Source organism: Oncorhynchus kisutch, linkage group LG14, assembly GCF_002021735.2.
Source record: "Oncorhynchus kisutch isolate 150728-3 linkage group LG14, Okis_V2, whole genome shotgun sequence".
In the NCBI taxonomy this organism is placed as follows: Eukaryota; Metazoa; Chordata; class Actinopteri; order Salmoniformes; family Salmonidae; genus Oncorhynchus; species Oncorhynchus kisutch.
The window spans coordinates 34,807,886-34,830,120 of record NC_034187.2 but is presented as its reverse complement, the minus strand read 5'-3'; the positions used below and the strand labels follow the sequence as shown (position 1 = coordinate 34,830,120).

Sequence of the window (22,235 nt, the reverse complement as noted above, 5' to 3'; positions counted from 1 at the left end):
TGATGACAGCTTTGCACACTTTTGGAATTCTCTCCACCAGCTTCATGAGGTAGTCACCTGGAATGCATTTCAATTAACAGGTGTGCCTTGTTAATTTGTGTAATTTCTTTCCTTAATGTTTTTGAGCCAATCAGTTGTGTTGTGACAAGGTAATGGTGGTATAGAGAATAAGAGGTCCATATTATGACAAGAACAGCTCAAATAAGCAAAGAGAAATGACAGTCCATCATTACTTTAAGACATGAAGGTCAGTCAATACGAAACATTTCAATCACAAAAACATTTCAATCATTTCAATCACAAAAACGATCAAGCACTATAATGAAACTAGCCCTCATGAGGACGGCCACAAGAAAGGAAGACCCAGAGTTACCTCTACTGCAGAGGATAAGTTCATTAGTTACCAGCCTCAGAAATTGCAGCCCAAATAAATGCTCCACAGAGTTCAAGTAACAGACACATCTCAACATCAACTGTTCAGATGAGACTGTGTGAATCAGGCCTTCATTGTCAAATTGCTGCAAAGAAACCACTACTAAAGGACATAAATAATAATAAGAGACTTGCTTGGGCTAAGAAACACAAACAATGGACATTAGACCGGTGGATATCCGTCCTTTGGTCTGATGAGTCCAAATGGGAGATATTTGGTTCCAACCGCCGTGTCTTTTTGAGATGCTGTGTAAGGGCTATTTTACCTAGAATGAGAGTGATGGAGTGCTGCATCAGATGACCAGGCCTCCACAATCCCCCGACCTCAACCAAATTGAGATGGTTTGGGATGAGTCGCACCGCAGAGTGAAGGAAAAGCAGTGAACTCCTTCAAGACTGTTGAAAAAGCATTCCTCATGAAGCTGGTTGAGAGAATGCCAAGAGTGTGCAAAGCTTTCATTACACAATCCGGAAAATATGAAGACCTTTGAAAGGTTCTTCAAGTACAGTTGCAAAAACCATCAAGCGCTATGATGAAACTGGCTCTCCTGAGAACGTCCACAGAAATGGAAGACCCAGAGTTACCTCTGCTGCAGAGGATAAGTTCATTAGACTTTCCAGCCTCAGAAATTGCAGCCCAAATAAATGCTTCACAGAGTTCAAGTAACAGACACATCTCAACATCAACTGTTCAGAGGAGAATGCATGAATTTGATTTTATTTGACCTTTGACATTTATTTAACTAGCCAGTTAAGAACAAATTCTTATTTTCAATGACGGCCTAGGAACAGTGGGTTAACTGCCTTGTTCAGGGGCAGAACGACCGATTTGTACCTTGTCAGCTCGGGGATTCAAACTTGCAACCTTTCGGTTACTAGCCCAACGCTCTAACCTCTAGGCTACCCTGCCGCCCCATGGTCAAATTGCTGCAAAGCAACCACTACTAAAGGACACCAATAATAAGAAGAGACTTGCTTGGGCCAAGAAACACAAGCAATGGACATTACAGGTGGAAATCTGTCCTTTGGTCTGATGAGCCCAAATGTGAGATTTTTGGTTCCAAACGCTGTGTCTTTGTGAGACACAGAATAGGTGAACGGATGATCTCCGCATGTGTGGTTCTTACCGTAAAGCATGGAGCAGGAGGTGTGATGGTGTGGGGGTGCTTTTCTGGTGACACTGTCAGTGATTTATTTAGATTTCAAGGCACACTTAACCAGCATGACTACAACAAGCCATTTGTTTTTCAACAATGACCTAACACACCTCCAGACTGTGTAAGGGCTATTTGACCAAGAAGGAAATTGATGGAGTGCTCCATCAGATGACCTGGCCTCTACAATCACCCAACCGCAACCCAATTTAATGAAAAGCAGCCAACTGCTCAGCATATGTGGGAACTCCTTCAAGACTGTTGGAAAAGCATTCCGGGTGAAGTTGGTTGAGAGAATGCCAAGTGTGTGTAAAGCTTTCATCAAGGCAAAGGGTGGCTGTTTGAAGAAACTCAAATATCAATATATTTTCATTTGTTTAACACTTTTTTGGTTACTACATGATTCCATATATTTTATTTCATAGTTTTGATATCTTCACTATTATTCTACAATGTAGAAAATAGTAAAAATAAAGAAAAACCCTTGAACAAGTTCTGTAGGTGTGTCCAAACTTTTGAATGCTACTGTATGTATAAATAATGTGGTGGTGTGCCCCTGCTAAATGCATTTTCGGGAAACTCGGACCTTTCTATGGGAACAGGGGGAGAAATTAGGACTGCAGACTGATTAGTCAGCTCTTACGTGGCATCATAAATGCATAACTTTTAATGGATGATTACTGATCCGTTTCAGATAGTGACAGGTTTGGTGGGAGTTTTGTCAGGCTCAAGGTGGAAGTTGATCTAGGATCAGATTCCTCCTTCCCCTAATCCTTACCTCAACCTTTTGACATATGGACAGATATTTGTGACCTTCTTCTGAGGACGCCATTTTGTGTCCGAGTCAGGTGTCCAAAAAGCCCAAATGTCTGAGTCACATAGAGGCTGCGGCTGTTCCTTACGTGGCTGCCACAGCCTGGTCTGCCCTAGTCAACACAGGAGGCCTCAACAAGGACAACTGTGCCAAGAAACGGTAAGTACACACATGCACACACTCTCTCTCACACACTCGCACACACTTTGAGTTCAAGTTGTCACTTTCCCCTTCTAACCTATGCTGTTGTCCATATTCATCTAAAATACTTATTGTGTCTTTGCTCTAGTTGAGTATTCAACTTGGTTATTTCATAAAAATCCTGTCTCTGAGGCCTGTGGGTAATGAGCATGTGGAGGGAATTGTACTGTGGGCAAAGTTGGTTCTTTGGAAATGGGCTTCATCAGTGGCTGGCATGGCACTGGACTCTGAAGCACCTGGTTCACATGCAACATATAGATCAACTGGACACATTTTTTTGTGTATAACTTTGATAAACAATGAGTGTACAAAACATTAGGAACACCTGCTCTTTCCATGATAGACTGGTCAGGTGAATCCAGGGGAAAGCTATGATCCATTATTGATGTCAGTTGTTAAATTGACTTTAATCAGTATAGATGAAGGGGAGGAGAGGTTAGAGAATGGTTTCTAAGCCTTGAGACATGGATTGTGTATGTGTCATTCAGAGGGTGAATGGGCAAGACAAAATATTTAAATGCCTTTGAACAGGGTTTTGTAAGGGTGCCTAGGGCACTGGTTTGAGTGTGTCAAGAACTGCAACATTGCCATGTTTTTCACAGTCAACTTGACAAAACTGTGTGAAGCATGGGCCAGCATCCCTGTGGAACGCTTTCGACACCTTGTAGAGTCCATGCCTCAACGAATTGAAGCTCTTCTGTGGGCAAAAGGGGATCAACTCAATATTAGGAAGGGGCTCTTAATGTTTTGTACACACGTTAAATGTACATCAAAGTCAAACACAAAAACCTGGTTTAGTGAAGGACATACTTATGTCTCCATTATGACTCCGTGTTTACTTCTCTGTGTTTTAATCCGGTGTTTTCCGTCCTCATACAGCATTCTGATCCTGGGAGGTTCAGGAGGAGTCGGAACATTTTCCATACAGGTGATCATGCTGCTGATGATAACCATGATGCCCTCATTCTGTAGATTCATGACTTAATCTTCAATGTGACTCTGAAAGTAAACAATCTTAGGTATTCAAACCACATCGCAGTGACAATAGCGGCATGGTCCTAATACAAAACAATGATGGAAAAGAAAGATCCTTAATCATAAACAAACAATTATACTATCTAAATCCTGTCAATTCTGTTCCATGGACAGCTGTTTATAATTATGTCAGTGATGTTATACACTCGTCTTGGATTGGGTGTCCTAGTGTGCCACTTCAGCCTTTTGCTGTTACCTCAATCTGCACATGTATCTTACATCAGGGATTCAGTGCTGGTTCATCTGATCTCTCCTGTTATAAGAGATGATATGTGTACCGGGCTGCACCCTCGCTCACTTCTATTACACAAGTCTTACTGATTTTATCAACATCATTCCAGGTACCTGCAAAGAGTGTGTTGATGATGATGTAGATCCCATGTTCTCATCTCAGATGCTCAAGGCCTGGGGAGCCCATGTTACAGTAACCTGCTCCCAGAATGCCGAGCGGCTGGTGAGGGGTCTAGGGGTGGATCACGTGGTGGACTACACAGCTGGGCCTGTTGAGGTGCCCCTGAGGGCACTGGAAAAGTGAGCACGCCCACAAACACACACACCTTTTCCCTTGTCACACAGAAGCACATGCAGACACACTTTAAAACCTCCATGGTGGCATTTATCTGAATAGGATGAGTGTTCCCCAGTGGTCAGTTTGCTGTAATCAACGCTTAGGCACATCTCTCTCATAGCCACAGTCAACTCTCATTGGTGTGTGGGAGAATGACTCTCTGTGTAACAAAATGAACTCTCTCTGTCTCTCTCCATCTCTCTCTACCTCTCCTCCCCCCGTCCTAGGTTTGATCTGGTTCTGGATAATGTGGGTGGGGACACAGAGAGCTGGGCTCTGGGCCTGCTGAAGCCATGGTGCGGCGCCAAGTACGTAACACTGGTAACGCCCTTCCTCCGTAACACTGACCGGCTGGGTATCGCTGATGGAATGCTCCAGACCGGGGTCACTGTGGCATCCAAGGCCCTCAAGGTAACTGTGGCAGCGTTTCTCTATTTAAATTTCCGTGTCCTTTATTTATACAGGTGATCACAGAACCATACAGTACCTGTAAGAGTTTTTCTTAATATATATTATATTTATATTAATATTTGATACATTGTTGTATAATAGTGAATACATCAAATATGAAATAACACATATGGAATCATGTAGTAACCAAAAACGTCAAAACAAATCAAAATATATTTTTGATTATAGATTCTTCAAAGTAGCCACCCTTTGCCCTGATGACAGCTGCGCACACTCTTGGCATTCTCTCAACCAGCTTCACCTGGAATGCTTTTCCAACAGTCTTCAAATCAAATAAAATAAAATTTGATTTGTCACATACACATGGTTAGCAGATGTTAATGCGAGTGTAGCGAAATGCTTGTGCTTCTAGTTCCGACAATGCAGTAATAACCAACAAGTAATCTAACTAACAATTCCAAAACTACTGTCTTATACACACAAGTGTAAGGGGATAAAGAATATGTACATAAAGATATATGAATGAGTGATGGTACAGAGCGGCAAGATACAGTAGGTGGTATCGAGTACAGTATATACATATGAGATGAGTATGTAAACAAAGTGGCATAGTTAAAGTGGCTAGTGAATACATGTATTACATAAAGATGCAGTAGATGATATAGAGTACAGTATATACGTATACCAATGAGATGAATAATGTAGGGTATGTAAACATTATATTAGGTAGCATTGTTTAAAGTGGCTAGTGATATATTTTACATTTCCCATCAATTCCCATTATTAAAGTGGCTGGAGTTGAGTCAGTGTGTTGGCAGTATCCACTCAATGTTAGTGGTGGCTGTTTAACAGTCTGATGGCCTTGAGATAGAAGCTGTTTTTCAGTCTCCCGGTCGCAGCTTTGATGCACCTGTACTGACCTCGCCTTCTGGATGATAGCGGGGTGAACAGGCAGTGGCTCGGGTGGTTGTTGTCCTTGATGATCTTTATGGCCTTCCTGTAACATCTGGTGGTGTAGGTGTCCTTGAAGGAGTTCCCACATATGCTGAGCACTTGTTGGCTGCTTTTCCTTCAATCTGCGGTCCAACTCATCCCAAACCATCTCAATCGGGTTGAGGTCAGATTGTGGAGGCCAGGTCATCTGATGCAGCACTCCATCACTCTCATTCTTGGACAAATAGTCCTTACACAGCTTGGAGGTGTGTTTTGGGTCATTGTCCTTTTGAAAAACAAATGATAGTCCCACTAAGCGCAAGCAGATGGGATGGCATATCGCTGCAGAACTCTGTGGTAGCAAGTGCGCCTTGTCTAATAAATAAATCACTGACAGTGTCATCAGCAAGCACCATCACACCTCCTCCATTCTTCACGGTGGGAACCACACATGTGGAGATCATCCATTCACCTACTCTGCATCTCACAAAGACATGGCGGTTGGAACCAAAAATCCCACATTTGGGCTCATCAGACCAAAGGACAGATTTCCACCGGTGTAATGTCCATTGCTCGTGTTTCTTGGCCCAAGCAAGTCTCTTCTTATTATTGGTGTCCTTTAGTAGTGGTTTCTTTGCAGAAATTTGACAATGAAGGCCTGATTCACGCAGTCTCCTCTGAACAGTTGATATTGAGATGTGTCTGTTACTTGAACTCTGTGGAGCATTTATTTGGGCTGCAATTTCTGAGGCTGGAAATTAATGAACTTATCCTCATCATAGCGCTTGATGGTTTTTGCGACTGCACTTGAAGAAACTTTCAAAGTTGACTGACCTTCATGTCATAAAGTAATGATGGACTGTTGTTTCTCTTTGCTTATTTGAGCTGTTCTTGCCATAATATGGACTTGGTCTTTTACCAAATAGGGCTATCTTCTCTATACCACCATTTACCTTGTCACAACACAACTGATTGGCTCAAAAACATTAAGAAGGAAAGAAATTACACAAATGAACTTTTAACAAGGCACACCTGTTAATTGAAATGCATTCCAGGTGACTACCTCATGAAGCTGGTGGAGAGAATGCCAAGAGTGTACAAAGCTGTCATCAAGGCAAAGGGTGGCTACTTTGAAGAATCTCAAATATAAAATATATTTTGACTAGTTTATTATCACTTTTTTGGTTACTACATGATTCCATATGTGTTATGTCATAGTTGTGATGTCTTCACTGTTATTCTACAATGTAGAAAATAGTACAAATAAAGAAAAACCCTTGAATGAGTGTGTCGAATCTTTTGACTGGTACTGTATAAGACCTCTGCCTTGAACATGTGCAGTAAAGCACTTACAAGACATCTGCAGTGTCCCCTTATAAAGCAAAACCTCATCTCGCTCCCCTTGCTTGCCATCTCACCCCAACAGAGTGCCACTGGCATCCTGTTGGCATTTTGTGGTGTACAGACCGCAATATGTGCAGTGCATTTGAGGCTTTGTGCGTGCCAAGTTTCTTCTTCTTACTCCCACTCACCACAGCACCAAGAACTACAGATAACTGTATGTTTAAGTGAGTCTTATCAGGGAGAACCAGAACTGTGATGTGCGGATTGCATTCATTGAGTACAGCACTGCTGGAATACTGTAGAACTTCTAGGCTGAAGTAGGACTTGGAACACATTGTGTTTCCAGTGCCATAAGGTTCTCACTTTATCAGTACTGCAATAGTATCTAGTAACAGAAATGGAAAAACATTGACTCTGGGAAATAGAAACTGAAGACAAGGTGGGTGAAGACATGGTTTGGGGGAACCCCATGGAAACATGCACCGTTATTCTCCCCCACTATAGGTAGAGTGGCATGGTGGATTTGTATTATGGGGTTTGTCCCGGGACAGTGTTGACAGTAGAACGTGTCAGACCTAGGCTAGAATATAGAAGATATGGGGGAAGTTAAATCAACAAACCTTATCAACACCCCATACTGCCTATCACTTTTTGAACACCTGCTGGTCTCCCCCTCTTTCTCCCCTCTATCCCTTAATATCGCTCTCCTCTCTCTACAACATATGATCTCTCATTTCCAAGACATAGCCTACAAAGTGCTTAATGGAGCATGGCCTCTAAGGTCTGGGGCCAACGATGGGAAAATATGGCCCCTAGGCTTTGGGGAAACAAAGCTGGATGCAATGATGTGGGAGTGTTGAGCTGATTTTGCGCCCAGCACAGCATTAGTGGGCCTTGGGTGGTTTGGGTAGAGAGAAGGCCTCTGTCCCCAAAGAGGGAGCATGTCACAACGGGGTACAATTTGCTCCTCAAACTACTGGCCTAGCGTCTCCATGGAAACAGCCCTCAGACAGGACTGAAAGAGGCATACTTAACAGATTTGGTTCATGTTTAAATGTTTACCTTTGGTTTGGTGGTTAGATACTTTGGAGGCATATTTTGTTTGACTATTACTAATACAGACAGTGTATGTTCACCTGGTTTGTTAGGTGTCAAAATGAGTTCCAAAGGAACCGAGGTGATCTTATTCACACACACACACAGTGGCTCTCTCTTTCTCCATCCAACCATTGCAACTCTGTTAACTGTGTGTGTCACAGGTTTGTATGTGGCCATGGGGCAGAAGATTTGGCATCGGTAGAATAAAGCACTGAATGCAAAAACTCAAAAGCGGAAAATAATTAATGACGGATGTAGTCTGTGGGTTAAGACAGGAAATAACCCAACCTCTCAGTTCCAACCTTTCTTTCTCCGCAAACTCTTAGTGCTCATTTTGCACGCACAGTGTCATCAGAAGTAAAGTGCAGACAACTGGTTTGGCAGTCGAAGTTGTCATTTAAAAACCCTATAATCTCCCTAGATGCTTTATGTTGAGGAACCTTCCCCTGGACCTTGCCCCCCCTGAGACACCACCCACAAACCCTAGCACTCAGCCATCTCCTTTTTCCATTTGGAATGGAGCCGGGAATCCCATCTCGATGCTGGGAAAAAATAATGGATAGGGAATGCCTTCATGAAAGAGGGGCGCTCCACGCCCTGTTTGCCTGGCTTACTTTGACAATTAGACAGTCCTCTTTGGGTTAAAATGTCACCTCATAAAAATAAAGTGCTTTGTGTGTATGGTGTCTGGGATAGAAGGCAGTTGACACAGCCAGGGATGCCGTTGTCTGTGTGGGTTGGTGTCTTGCCTTGTGTGTGCCAACACTGCCTCACAATGGTATAGTGAGTGATCGACGGCAGAATAATAAAACCAATACATTTGTAATGAAGAGCATTATAAACCACGGATATACCACATGCAAAGAAGGCAAATGTAACCAGAGATTCAGACAAAGGTGCTCATCTACATATGCATGTTTCTATTTTACAGGCCACTAGTTAGGAATGATTTATAAACTGGTAATCAAATCAAATCAAAATCAAATCAAATGTATTTATATAGCCCTTCGTACATCAGCTGATATCTCAAAGTGCTGTACAGAAACCCAGCCTAAAACCCCAAACAGCAAGCAATGCAGGTGTAGATAATGCAGGTGTAGGTAATAATCTCAACCTAATTATGGACTGATAATTTTGTATGTGAAGTTTGTAGTTTGTATAAGTTCAAGTTTATATATATATATATATATATATATATATCTGCCTTTAAGTCTGTATGGGTGGACAACACCACCAACAGTCTGTGTATGGGTGGACAACACCACCAACAGTCTGTGTATGGGTGGACAACACCACCAACAGTCTGTGTATGGGTGGACAACACCACCAACAGTCTGTGTATGGGTGGACAACACCACCAACAGTCTGTGTATGGGTGGACAACACCACCAACAGTCTGTGTATGGGTGGACAACACCACCAACAGTCTGTGTATGGGTGGACAACACCACCAACAGTCTGTGTATGGGTGGACAACACCACCAACAGTCTGTGTATGGGTGGACAACACCACCAACAGTCTGTGTATGGGTGGACAACACCAACATCAAGGTCTTATTTCATTTGAGTGTACAAAACCTTGTTCATCTCCCTTTTTCTCCTTTGTCGCTCCTAGCATTTATCCAAGGGAGTGCACTATCGCTGGGGGATGTTTGCACCCAATGGACTTGCCCTGGATGACATCAGCGAGATGGTGGATGCAGGAAAGGTACTGTTCAATCTTAGCGTTCACTTTCTCAGTTGAGCCACCAGCTGTTTCCCCTTTTATAATAGTAATCAAGCTGAATAACAGGTGCTGAAAGCATCCTGACTGAAAGGTTATTGGTATTATAATAAACGATAACTGTCCAAGAAATGTTGAATACTTACAAAGACTAACAGAGAATGTGACGGTTCATGGTCTTTGGATTTGATGAAAACCTCTGTTCCACTTGACTTGTAACCTGACTTTTGTAATCTGAATCAAACTAAGAGAAATTGAAATGTTGAAGGAATTAACAGAAGTGAACCACGTTCTTTATATGTCAGTTTTGGCCTTGGCAAAACACAACAACAAGGAAGTTGATTTGTAAGAATGCTAATGACTAAACACAATTTGAAGTCAAATTATGAAATTTTACTGTAGAATGTACATTATGTACATTATTTATAGTCCATGAAATCAAAGTCCAGTAGGCTGACTTGGCTGCCAGAAACATATATTTTGATGACGACGCCCTTCTGTGGCTGAAGCTTCAGTGTTTTCATGGAGTTGGGGCCCAGGCAGTCCAAACTCGAGCTGGTCACAATCCAGGAAGTGGACACAGCCCCAGGAGCATAGGAATGCCAGGTTGGGGGTGATGGCAGGGCTGGGTAAAAGGTGGAGAAGGGGATGGAGGAAGTGTTGGAAGTTGAAGCTGCCAAACAGGAGGGTTTCCTCTCTAGACTGGGAGTGACTGAGGGAGCGGAAGAGATCCAAGCTGGAGCTTTTGAGTTTCCCCTTTTCCCCCTGTGGATCCCCCTGTCCATTTGGTCATTTGGCCTTTATTTAGCTAGGCAAGTCAGTTAAGAACAAATTCTTATTTACAATGACGGCCCACACCGGCCAAACCCAGATGAAGCTGGGCCAATTGTGCGCCTCCCTATGGGACTCCCAATCATGGCCAGTTGTGATACAACCCGGGATCGATCCAGGGATCGAGCCAGGGTTTGTAGTGACGACTCTAGCACTTAGATGCATTGCCTTAAACTGCTGCACTATTCGGGAGCCCTTGTAGCCTCAGTTTTACTGCACTTTTAGGCTTTAACGTATATCAGCTATACAATGAAAGTGGGACCAGTTCTCCAGGTCAAGGCATAGCATCATATTGTAGGTCTATTTCATGTGCCGCAAGAAAGCATGTGTGAATACCTTTCAAATGTTGTTGTGATATAGTGTTGTGTAATTGAAAATGGAACAAATAGTGTTTTCTCATTGCAATTTTATTCTGCAAAAGGGAAGTACAAATCATGACAAAAGGGTCAAACAGGAATAGTCAATTCAGTAGGAGTTGCCAGTTGGGCATCTGGCCAAGACACAGGGGTTAACACCCCCTAGTCCCTACTCTTGGTGAATGTTCCATGGGATCCTCAGTGGCCATTGTCAAGACTCTGGCCAGTATCAATTACAGCATCTGAAAGAGAAAGCATCCAATAGATTTGGTTTGGAAAAATACGCAACACCAACATTTATAGCTGTATATAAAACATTGAATATTACCAACCTGGCCTCTGGAAATTCTAAAGATTTGGTACATAAATCTGTTCCCCTCTATTTAATATGATACATTACTTTACGACCAACTCAGTGGCCTTGTGATTAGTGTCCGCCCTGAGATTGGAAGGTTGGGAGTTCGATGCCCGGCCGAGTCATACCAAAGAAAGTAAAAATGTGAACCAATCCGTCTTTGCTTGGCACTCAGCGTTAAGGATATAGATTGGGGGAAAGGCCCTATGATAGACTAGTGTCCTGTAGGGGCTGTACTTGTACTTCAAGCTACCTCACGCTAAAGAATTAAAAGATAGTCTTCTCCTACGCTGCTGCTAAATTTTATTTATTTTAATTTAATTTGACCTTTATTTAACCAGGCAAGTCAGTTAAGAACAAATTCTTATTTTCAATGACGGCCTAGGAACAGTGGGTTAACTGCCTGTTCAGGGGCAGAACGACAGATTTGTACCTTGTCAGCTCGGGGGTTTGAACTTGCAACCTTCCGGTTACTAGTCCAACGCTCTAACCACTTATTGATTCGATTTATTACTACCACTATGCTGCTGTTCATTGATTATTGATTGCCATTAACATTAGTATCTATCGACACTGAACAAAAAATATAAACGCAACATGTAAAGTGTTGGTCCCATGTTTCATGAGCTGAAATGAAAGATCCAAGAAATTCTTTCAAATTGCGTGCACAAATTTGTTTAAATCCCTGTTAGTGAGCATTTCTCCTTTGCCAAGATAATCCATCCACCTGACAGGTGTGGCATATCAAGAGGCTAATTAAACGGCATGATCATTACACAGGTGCAGCTTGTGCTGGGGACAATAAAAGGCTACTCTAAAATGTGCAGTTTTGTCACACAACACAATGCCACAGATGTCAAATCAAATCCAATTTTATTCGTCACATACACATGGTTAGCAGATGTTAATGCGAGTGTAGCGCATTAACAGTAGTTCCGACAGTAGTTCCGACAATGCAGTAATAACGAACAAGTAATCTAACTAACAATTCCAAAAAACTACTGTCTTATACACAGTGTAAGGGGATAAAGAATATGTACATAAGGATATATGAATGAGTGATGGTACAGAGCAGCATAGGCAAGATACAGTAGATGATATCGAGTACAGTATATACATATGAGATGAGTATGTAAACAAAGTGGCATAGTTAAAGTGGCGAGTGATACATGTATTACATAAGGATGCAGTCGATGATATAGAGTACAGTATATACGTATGCATATGAGATGAATAATGTAGGGTAAGTAACATTATATAAGGTAGCATTGTTTAAAGTGGCTAGTGATATATTTACATCATTTCCCATCAATTCCCATTATTAAAGTGGCTGGAGTTGAGTCAGTGTCATTGACAGTGTGTTGGCAGCAGCCACTCAATGTTAGTGGTGGCTGTTTAACAGTCTGATGGCCTTGAGATAGAAGCTGTTTTTCAGTCTCTCGGTCCCAGCTTTGATGCACCTGTACTGACCTCGCCTTCTGGATGACAGCGGGGTGAACAGGCAGTGGCTCGGGTGGTTGATGTCCTTGATGATCTTTATGGCCTTCCTGTAGCATCGGGTGGTGTAGGTGTCCTGGAGGGCAGGTAGTTTGCCCCCGGTGATGCGTTGTGCAGACCTCACTACCCTCTGGAGAGCCTTACGGTTGAGGGCGGTGCAGTTGCCGTACCAGGCGGTGATACAGCCCGCCAGGATGCTCTCGATTGTGCATCTGTAGAAGTTTGTGAGTGCTTGTGAATTTCTTCAGCCTCCTGAGGTTGAAGAGGCGCTGCTGCGCCTTCTTCACGATGCTGTCTGTGTGAGTGGACCAATTCAGTTTGTCTGTGATGTGTATGCCGAGGAACTTAAAACTTGCTACCCTCTCCACTACTGTTCCATCGATGTGGATGGGGGGGGTGTTCCCTCTGCTGTTTCCTGAAGTCCACAATCATCTCCTTAGTTTTGTTGACGTTGAGTGTGAGGTTATTTTCCTGACACCACACTCCGAGGGCCCTCACCCCCTCCCTGTAGGCCGTCTCGTCGTTGTTGGTAATCAAGCCTACCACTGTTGTGTTGTCCGCAAACTTGATGATTGAGTTGGAGGCGTGCGTGGCCACGCAGTCGTGGGTGAACAGGGAGTACAGGAGAGGGCTCAGAACGCACCCTTGTGGGGCCCCAGTGTTGAGGATCAGCGGGGAGGAGATGTTGTTGCCTACCCTCACCACCTGGGGGCGGCCCGTCAGGAAGTCCAGTACCCAGTTGCCCAGTACCCAGTTGCACACTTGATGACGAGCTTGGAAGGTACTATGGTGTTGAATGCCGAGCTGTAGTCGATGAACAGCATTCTCACATAGGTATTCCTCTTGTCCAGATGGGTTAGGGCAGTGTGCAGTGTGGTTGAGATTGCATTGTCTGTGGACCTATTTGGGCGGTAAGCAAATTGGAGTGGGTCTAGGGTGTCAGGTAGGGTGGAGGTGATATGGTCCTTGACTAGTCTCTCAAAGCACTTCATGATGACGGATGTGAGTGCTACGGGGCGGTAGTCGTTTAGCTCAGTTACCTTAGCTTTCTTGGGAACAGGAACAATGGTGGCCCTCTTGAAGCATGTGGGAACAGCAGACTGGTATAGGGATTGATTGAATATGTCCGTAAACACACCGGCCAGCTGGTCTGCGCATGCTCTGAGGGCGCGGCTGGGGATGCCGTCTGGGCCTGCAGCCTTGCGAGGGTTAACACGTTTAAATGTCTTACTCACCTCGGCTGCAGTGAAGGAGAGACCGCATGTTTTCGTTGCAGGCCGTGTCAGTGGCACGGCCTGTCCTCAAAACGGGCAAAAAAGTTATTTAGTCTGCCTGGGAGCAAGACATCCTGGTCCGTGACTGGGCTGGATTTCTTCTTGTAGTCGTGATTGACTGTAGACCCTGCCACATGCCTCTTGTGTCTGAGCCGTTGAATTGAGATTCTACTTTGTCTCTGTCCTGGCACTTAGCTTGTTTGATAGCCTTGCGGAGGGAATAGCTGCACTGTTTGTATTCAGTCATGTTACCAGACACCTTGACCTGTTTAAAAGCAGTGGTTCGCGCTTTCAGTTTCACACGAATGCTGCCATCAATCCACGGTTTCTGGTTAGGGAATGTTTTAATCGTTGCTATGGGAACGACATCTTCAACGCACGTTCTAATGAACTCGCACACCGAATCAGCGTATTCGTCAATATTGTTATCTGACGCAATACGAAACATCTCCCAGTCCACATGATGGAAGCAGTCTTGGAGTGTGGAGTCAGCTTGGTCGGACCAGCGTTGGACAGACCTCAGCGTGGGAGCCTCGTGTTTTAGTTTCTGTCTGTAGGCAGGGATCAACAAAATGGAGTCGTGGTCAGCTTTTCCGAAAGGGGGGCGGGGCAGGGCCTTATATGCGTCGCGGAAGTTAGAGTAACAATGATCCAAGGTCTTTCCACCCCTGGTTGCGCAATCGATATGCTGATAAAATTTAGGGAGTCTTGTTTTCAGATTAGCCTTGTTAAAATCCCCAGCTACAATGAATGCAGCCTCCGGATAAATCGTTTCCAGTTTGCAGAGAGTTAAATAAAGTTTGTTCAGAGCCATCGATGTGTCTGCTTGGGGGGGGATATATACGGCTGTGATTATAATCGAAGAGAATTCTCTTGGTAGATAATGCGGTCTACATTTGATTGTGAGGAATTCTAAATCAGGTGAACAGAAGGATTTGAGTTCCTGTATGTTTCTTTCATCACACCATGTCACGTTGGCCATGAGGCATACGCCCCCGCCCCTCTTCTTACCAGAAAGATGTTTGTTTCTGTAGGCGCGAAGCGTGGAGAAACCCGTTGGCTGCACCGCTTCGGATAGCGTCTCTCCAGTGAGCCATGTTTCCGTGAAGCAGAGAACGTTACAGTCTCTGATGTCCCTCTGGAATGCTACCCTTGCTCGGATTTCATCAACCTTGTTGTCAAGAGACTGGACATTGGCAAGAAGAATGCTAGGGAGTGGTGCACGGTGTGCCCGTCTCCGGAGTCTGACCAGAAGACCGCCTCGTTTCCCTCTCTTTCGGAGTCGTTTTTTTGGGTCGCTGCATAGGATCCACTCCGTAGTCGTGTTTGTAAGGCAGAACACAGGATCCGCGTCGCGAAAATCCTGATGTCTCAAGTTTTGAGGGAGCGTGCAATTGGCATGCTGACTGCAGGAATGTCCACCAAAGCTGTTGCCAGAGAATTTCATGTTCATTTCTCTACCATAAGCTGCCTCCAATGTTGTTTTTAGAGGATTTGGAAGTACGTCCAACCAGCCTCACAAGACCTGGCGTTGTATGCCGTGGTGTGGGCGAGCGGTTTGCTGATGTCAACGTTGTGAACAGAGTGCCCCATGGTGGTGTTGGGGTTATGGTATGGGCACACATAGGCTACAGACAACCAACACAATTGTATTTTTATCAATAGAAATTTGAATGCACAGAAATACCATAATGAGATCCTCAGGCCCATTTTTTAAAAAGGTATCTTTGACCAACCGATTCATATCTGTTTTCCCAGCCATGTGAAATCCATAGATTATGGCCAAACAAATGTATTTTAATTGACAGATTTCCTCATTTGAACTGTAATTCAGTAAAATCTTTGAAATTGTTGCATGTTTCATTTATATTTTTGTTCACTATATTTAGCCTGCTACTGGTCACTATATTACTCCTGTTTATATTACTGTTTACTCCAGTTTACAAAAGTGTGTGAACCCTTTGGAATTACCTGGATTTCTGCATAAAATTGTCATGAAATGTCATTTGATCTTCATCTAAGTCACAACAATAGACAAACACAGTCTGCTTAAACTAACACTCAAACAATTATACATTTTCATGACTTTATTGAACACATAGTGTAAACATTCAAAGTGCAGGCTGTAGAAAGTATGTGAACCCTTGGGTTTAATAACTGGTTGGACCTCCTTTGGAAGCAATAACCTCAACCAAATGTTTTCTGTAGTTGCGGATCAGAACTGCACAACGGTCAGGGGGACTGTTCCGCTTTACAAATTTGTTTCAGCTCAGCAATATTCTTGGGATGTCTGGTGTGAACCGCTCTCGAGGTCATGCCACAGCATCTCAATCGGGTTGAGGTCAGGACTCCAGAAGGCATATTTTCTTCTGTTGAAGTCATTCTGTTGTTGATTTACTTCTATGTTTTGGGTTGTTGTCCTGTTGAGCTTCAACTGGTGGAAAGATTCATATCTGTATTCCCAGTCATTTGAAATCCAGGGGGATACCTAGTCAGTTGTACAACTGAATGCATTCAACTGAAAGGTGTCTTCCGCATTTGACCCAACCTCTCTGAGTCAGAGAGGTGTGGAGGGCTGCCTTAATCGACATCCACGTCTTCGGCGCCCGGGGAACAGTGGGTTAAATGCCTTGATCAGGGGAAGAACGACCAATTTTTTTTATTTACCTTGCCAGCTTGGGGATTCGATCCAGCAACCTTTCGGTTACTGGCCCAATGCTCCTACCCGCCAGCCTACCTGCCGTCCCAGATAGCCTTACATTCTCCTGCAAAATGTCTTGATAAACTTGGGAATTAAGCTTTCCGTCGACGATAGCAAGCTGTCCAGGCACTGAGGCAGCAAAGCAGCCCCAAACCATGATGCTCCCTTCACCATACTTTACAGTTGGGATGAGGTTTTGACGTTGGTGTGCTGTGCCTTTTTTTCCTCCACACATAGTGTTGGGTGTTCCTTCCAAACAACTCAAATTTAGTTTAATCTGTCCAAGTAATATTTTGCCAGTAGCCCTGTGGAACATCCAGGTGCTCTTCTGTAAACTTCAGACGTGCAGCAATGTTTTTTTTTGGACAGCAGTGGCTTCTTCCGTGGTGTCCTCCAATTTACACCATTCTTGTTTAGTGTTTACATATCGTAGACTCAACAGAGATGTTAGCATGTTCCAGAGATTTCTGTAAGTCTTTAGCTGACACTCTAGGATTCTTCTTAACCTCAATGAGCATTCCGTGCTGTGCTCTTGCAATCATCTTTGCCGGATGGCCACTCCTAGGGAGAGTAGCAACTGTGCTGAACTTTCTCCATTTATAGACAATTTCTTACCGTGGACTGATGAACATCAAGGCTTTTAGAGATACTTTTCTAACCCTTTCCAGCTTTATGCAAGTCAACAATTCATAATATTAAGGTCTTCTGAGATCTCTCTTGTTCGAGACATGGTTCACATCAGGCAATGCTTCTTATGAATAGCAAACTCAAATTTTGTGAGTGTTTTTTATAGGGCTGGGCAGCTCTAGCCAACATCTCCAGTCTCGTCTCATTGATTGGACTCCAGGTTAGCTTTTGGAGAAGTTATTAGCCCAGGGGTTAACATACTTTTCCCAACCTACACTGTGAATGTTTAAATTATGTATTGAATACAGACAAGAAAAATACAATAATCTGTGTGTTATTAGTTTAAGTGTTTGTCTATTTTATGACCAATTTATGCAGAAATCCAGGTCATTCCAAATGGTTCACATACTGTTTATTGCCACTGTATTATATTACCATTTAGTATATTACCTTAAGTATTTATATATTCCTGCTACTAGTCACTTATCATCCATGTTTACATGTAAATCCGCCTATCACGCCTACACTGACACTCTTGCACGATACACACACCCACCACCTATGCTGCTGCCATACAGTTTACTCTTATTATTATGATTTCTCCTGCTACCAGTTACTTTCTCCTACACTATATATCTACATATCTACACTATATACAAAGGTATGTGGACACCCCTTCAAATGAGTGGATTTGGCTATTTCAGCCACACCCGTTGCTGACAGGTGTATAAAATCGAGCACATAGTCATGCAAACGCCATAGACAAACATTGGCAGTAGAATGGCTTTACTGAAGAGTTCAGTAACTTTCAACTTGGCACCGTCATAGGATGCCACCTTTCCAACAAGTGCGTTTGTCAAATGTCTGCCCTGCTAGAGCTGCCCCGGTCAACTGTAAGTGCTGTTATCGGTAGGCTACACAAGCTCACAGAATGGCACCGCCGAGTGCTGAAGTGCGTATCATGTAAAAATCGTCCAAGCTGCCCCTGGAAGGACCTAGAACTGTTTGTCGGGAGCTTCATGAAATGGTTCTCCATGGCCGACCAGCCGCACACAAGCCTAAGATCACCATGCTCAATGCCAAGTGTCAGCTGGAGTGGTGTAAAGCTCGCCGCCGTTAGACTCTGGAGCAGTGGAAACGCATTCTCTGGAGTGATGAATCACGCTTCACCATCTGGCAGTCCGACGGACGAATCTGGGTTTGGCGGATGCTAGGAGAACACTACCAGCCCAAATGCATAGTGCCAACTGTAAAGTTTGGTGGAGGAGGAATAATGGTCTCGGGCTATTTTTCATGGTTCGGGCTAGGCCCCTTAGTTCCAGTGAAGGGAAATCTTAACGCCACAACAATTACTTTACTTGTCTCATCGCGCTCTAGCGTCTCCTTGTGGCGAGCCTGGCGCCTGCAGGCTGACCTTGGTTGTCAGGTGAGCGGTGTTTCCTTTGACCCATTGGTGCCGCTGGCTTCCGGGTTAAGCAGGCGAGTGTTAAGAAGCGCGGTTTGGCGTGTCATGTTTTGGAGGACGCCTGACTCAACCTTTGCCTCCCGGGTCCATTGGGGTTTGCAACGATGAGACAAGATCGAAAATGGGGATAAAATACAACAAAAAATAAATGGTTTGTCGAGATCGGTGTGGAAGAACTTGACTGGCCTGAACAGATCCCTGACCTCAAATCCATCTGACACCTTTGGAAAGAATTGGAATGCCGACTGCGAGGCAGGCCTCAAACTCAACATCAGTGACCGACCTCACCAATGTTCTTGTGGCTGAATGGAAGCAAGTCCCTGTTCCAACATCTAGTGGAAAGCCTTCCCAGAAGAGTAGAGGCTGTTATAGCAGCCAAAGGGGGACAAACTCCATATTAATGCCATGATTTTGGAATGAGATGTTCAATGAGCAGGAGTCCACATACTTTTGGTCTTGTACTGTACCTCAAATACACCAATCCCTTTTTATTTAACCTTTATTTAACTAGGCAAGTCGGTTAAGAAGAAATTCTTATTTACAATGACGGCCTACTGGGGAACAGTGGGTTTAACTGCCTTGTTCAGGGGTAGAACAACATTTTTACCTTGTTGCTGGGTTGAATCCCCGAGCAGACCTTTCGGTAACTGGCCCAACGCTCTAACCACCCGCCGTGCCAAATTTACCCTGAGCTTCCTCTCTTATTTCTTGTGTATTTGTCAGTGGATGAAAAAGTACCCAATTGTTGTACTTGAGTAAAAGTATAGATACCTTAATAGAAAATTACTCAAGTAAAAGTGAAAGTAACAGTCTAAAAGTATTTGGTTTTAAGTATACTTAAGTATCAAAAGTACAGGTATAAATCATTTAAAATTCCTTATATTAGCAGACAACACCATTTTCTTGTTTTTAGCCAGGGTCACACTCCAACTCAGACATTATTTACAAAATATGAATTTGTGTTTAGTGAGTCTGCCAGGCCAGAGGCAGTAGGCATGACCACGTGTTCTCTTGATAATTGCTTGAATTTGACCATTTTCCTGTCCTGCTAAGCATTCAAAATGTAAAAACTACTTTTGGTTGTCAGGGAAAATGTATGGAGTAAAAAATCTAGGAATGTACTAAAGTATAAATAGTAAAGTACAGATACCCCAAAAAACTATTTACTTTAAAGTATTTTTTACTTAAGTACTTATCTTTTCCTCATTAGTTATACTTACAAATATATTAAATACGGCACTGTTGGTTGCTTGCAAGTTAAGCATTTCACTGTACTTGAGCATGTGACAAATAAAACGTGCCCCTGTGAGATGTTCAGGCTTGCACAAACCAAGGCTCGTGCAATGCTATTTACGTTACGTTACATTACGTTATGAATGGAATAATGGTCAATGCAATATACAATAGCATACGAATTGGATGGTGTATCTTATCATACATCTTGGGAGGACCAATAGCAATATCTCCGAGACCAAATTGCTGGTTGCCTCTAACAACAAAGAAGAATTACGGTGAGAATGTACGTAAAACGTTAGAACGAAAACGACAAAATGTTAGAAGAATTTAATAAAAGGTGAATTGGGTCAAGGTTAGGGGAAGGGTTAGCTAAAATGCTACACTTGTCCTGGACGCACATCGAACACGTTGCTACTCGGTCGCAGTATACGCCTCCCACCCCCACCAGTCACCCCCCAGTCATCCTCCCCCACCCACCAGTCATCCACCCCCCACCCACCAGTCATCCACCCCGATCAACCTCCACTAAATAATCTTCTGTTTTTAGTTTTTAGTAACGATACAAAACGTTTCATATACTTATTTGAGGAGCAAGATGCACGTAAAATAGCAAACGTGAGTCCCGTCTGATATTACTGCTATGGATACAGTAATTGGAATGTATTTGAAATTCATAATGGGACGCTGCATTTCTGATTTATCAAGTCAGTTTGGGTCATTGATAAACTTACACATTCGGCCATGTACATCCCATTTTTCCAATGTTAGTACCACCAGAAGCAAGGCACAAACGAAGGTTTCTGCACCCGCCCCCACTAATGAAACATAAGTGTAGAGATGCAGATGACTCTTGTATTCCACCTGGAATTACCAGAAAAATGTCAATCTCATTATTTCCTACCATTATAGCACATTATATCAATTTAAAAAAAATAGTTTTTACAGTTTATAGTTTTTACATTTGACAAAAACAGCTAAATATTTTATTTTGCTGTTCAACTGTATAAGCGTAGCTGAGTTAGAAGAGCTGTTGCACATATACTGCCTTTTTAAGAATGAATTTGATTTGACTTACAAGCAATGACTAAAAGAGCCACTAGCATGAAGATCATCAGGCAGTTCATGGTCTTTGATTTGATGAATATGACCCTCCGTTTAGAAGAATGCAACGAAGCTGAATTGCAAATGTATTTTCCAATCTCTGTTGTCCTTTCATGACCTAATTTTAGTGCCATCCCTATTTAGGGGTGGAGATGATTGTGGTCCAATTGAATGAAAGAGTCTTATCTGATCAGTCAATAAACAGTACTTGTAATATTTAACATTTCTTTCATGTTAAATATTAGCCACTGTCAGTATTGACTGTCAGTAGGCCTAATAACCACATTCAACTCTCAATTGACTGTTTGTTTCCTTCAGTTGGTATAGCCTACATTATAATTCCATTTATTTCCATTGTTTAATTTACTTTCATTTGCTTCCTCTGTTAACATGTCACTGCTGTGTGGTTGTAGCTGAGGAGCATTATAAAAAATATATAAAAAAAATATAATAAAATACATGTAGGCTAATTTCGATCTTAATGGAGCAGAGCCCAGACCAAGTCATAACAGTTTGAACCCCATGGTTAGTGCAGGCAATAGACAAGGTTATTCTACACTATTCTGCCTATTATAATTATATGCTCACTAACCTTCCAACATTACCACGGGTTGAAGAACTGAATGTGGACATGGTCAGGGTGACATGCATATGCATATTTAGATGGCTTTCTTTTATTCCCTAATATTCTGAACCATGCATGTAGCGGCGGGAAGTAGGGGTGCCCTAAAAAAAATATTTACCAGAAACCCATGAGGGGAATGTCTATTAAAATACTTACACCTCATGGAAGACTATTAAAGGGCTAGTGCATTATTTTTTTCTCTCCCAAAAATTAAATGTGTATTTATATATATATATATATATGTACTGCTCAAAAAAATAACTTAAACAACACAATGTAACTCTAAGTCAATCACACTTCTGTGAAATCAAACTGTCCACTAAGGAAGCAACACTGATTGACAATAAATTTCACATGCTGTTGTGCAAATGGAATAGACAACAGGTGGAAATTATAGGCAATTAGCAAGACACCCCCAATAAAGGAGTGGTTCTGCAGGTGGTGACCACAGACC

General features: G+C 42.9%; 1 protein-coding gene and 1 long non-coding RNA gene across 3 annotated transcripts in view; one reads left to right on the top strand and one right to left on the bottom strand.

Annotated features, from left to right (window-relative positions):
• rtn4ip1 (reticulon 4 interacting protein 1) overlaps positions 1–22,235 on the top strand; it is a 30,193-nt gene that overhangs the window by 5,145 nt on the left and 2,813 nt on the right. The window contains exons 4-8 of one of the 2 annotated variants that reach the window (XM_020500929.2): positions 2,435–2,559; positions 3,481–3,529; positions 4,031–4,167; positions 4,432–4,615; positions 9,606–9,698. In XM_020500929.2, coding sequence (XP_020356518.1) covers positions 2,435–2,559; positions 3,481–3,529; positions 4,031–4,167; positions 4,432–4,615; positions 9,606–9,698 — 588 coding nt within the window. The remainder of the gene's footprint in view (positions 1–2,434; positions 2,560–3,480; positions 3,530–4,030; positions 4,168–4,431; positions 4,616–9,605; positions 9,699–22,235) is intronic. The other variant, XM_020500931.2, reaches the window with a different exon arrangement.
• LOC116353364 (uncharacterized) lies at positions 10,933–21,266 on the bottom strand. Its single transcript, XR_004202771.1, has 3 exons — positions 21,131–21,266; positions 20,787–20,916; positions 10,933–11,142 (listed from the first exon to the last, which is right to left on the bottom strand). It is a non-coding gene; the product is annotated as an uncharacterized LOC116353364 (long non-coding RNA).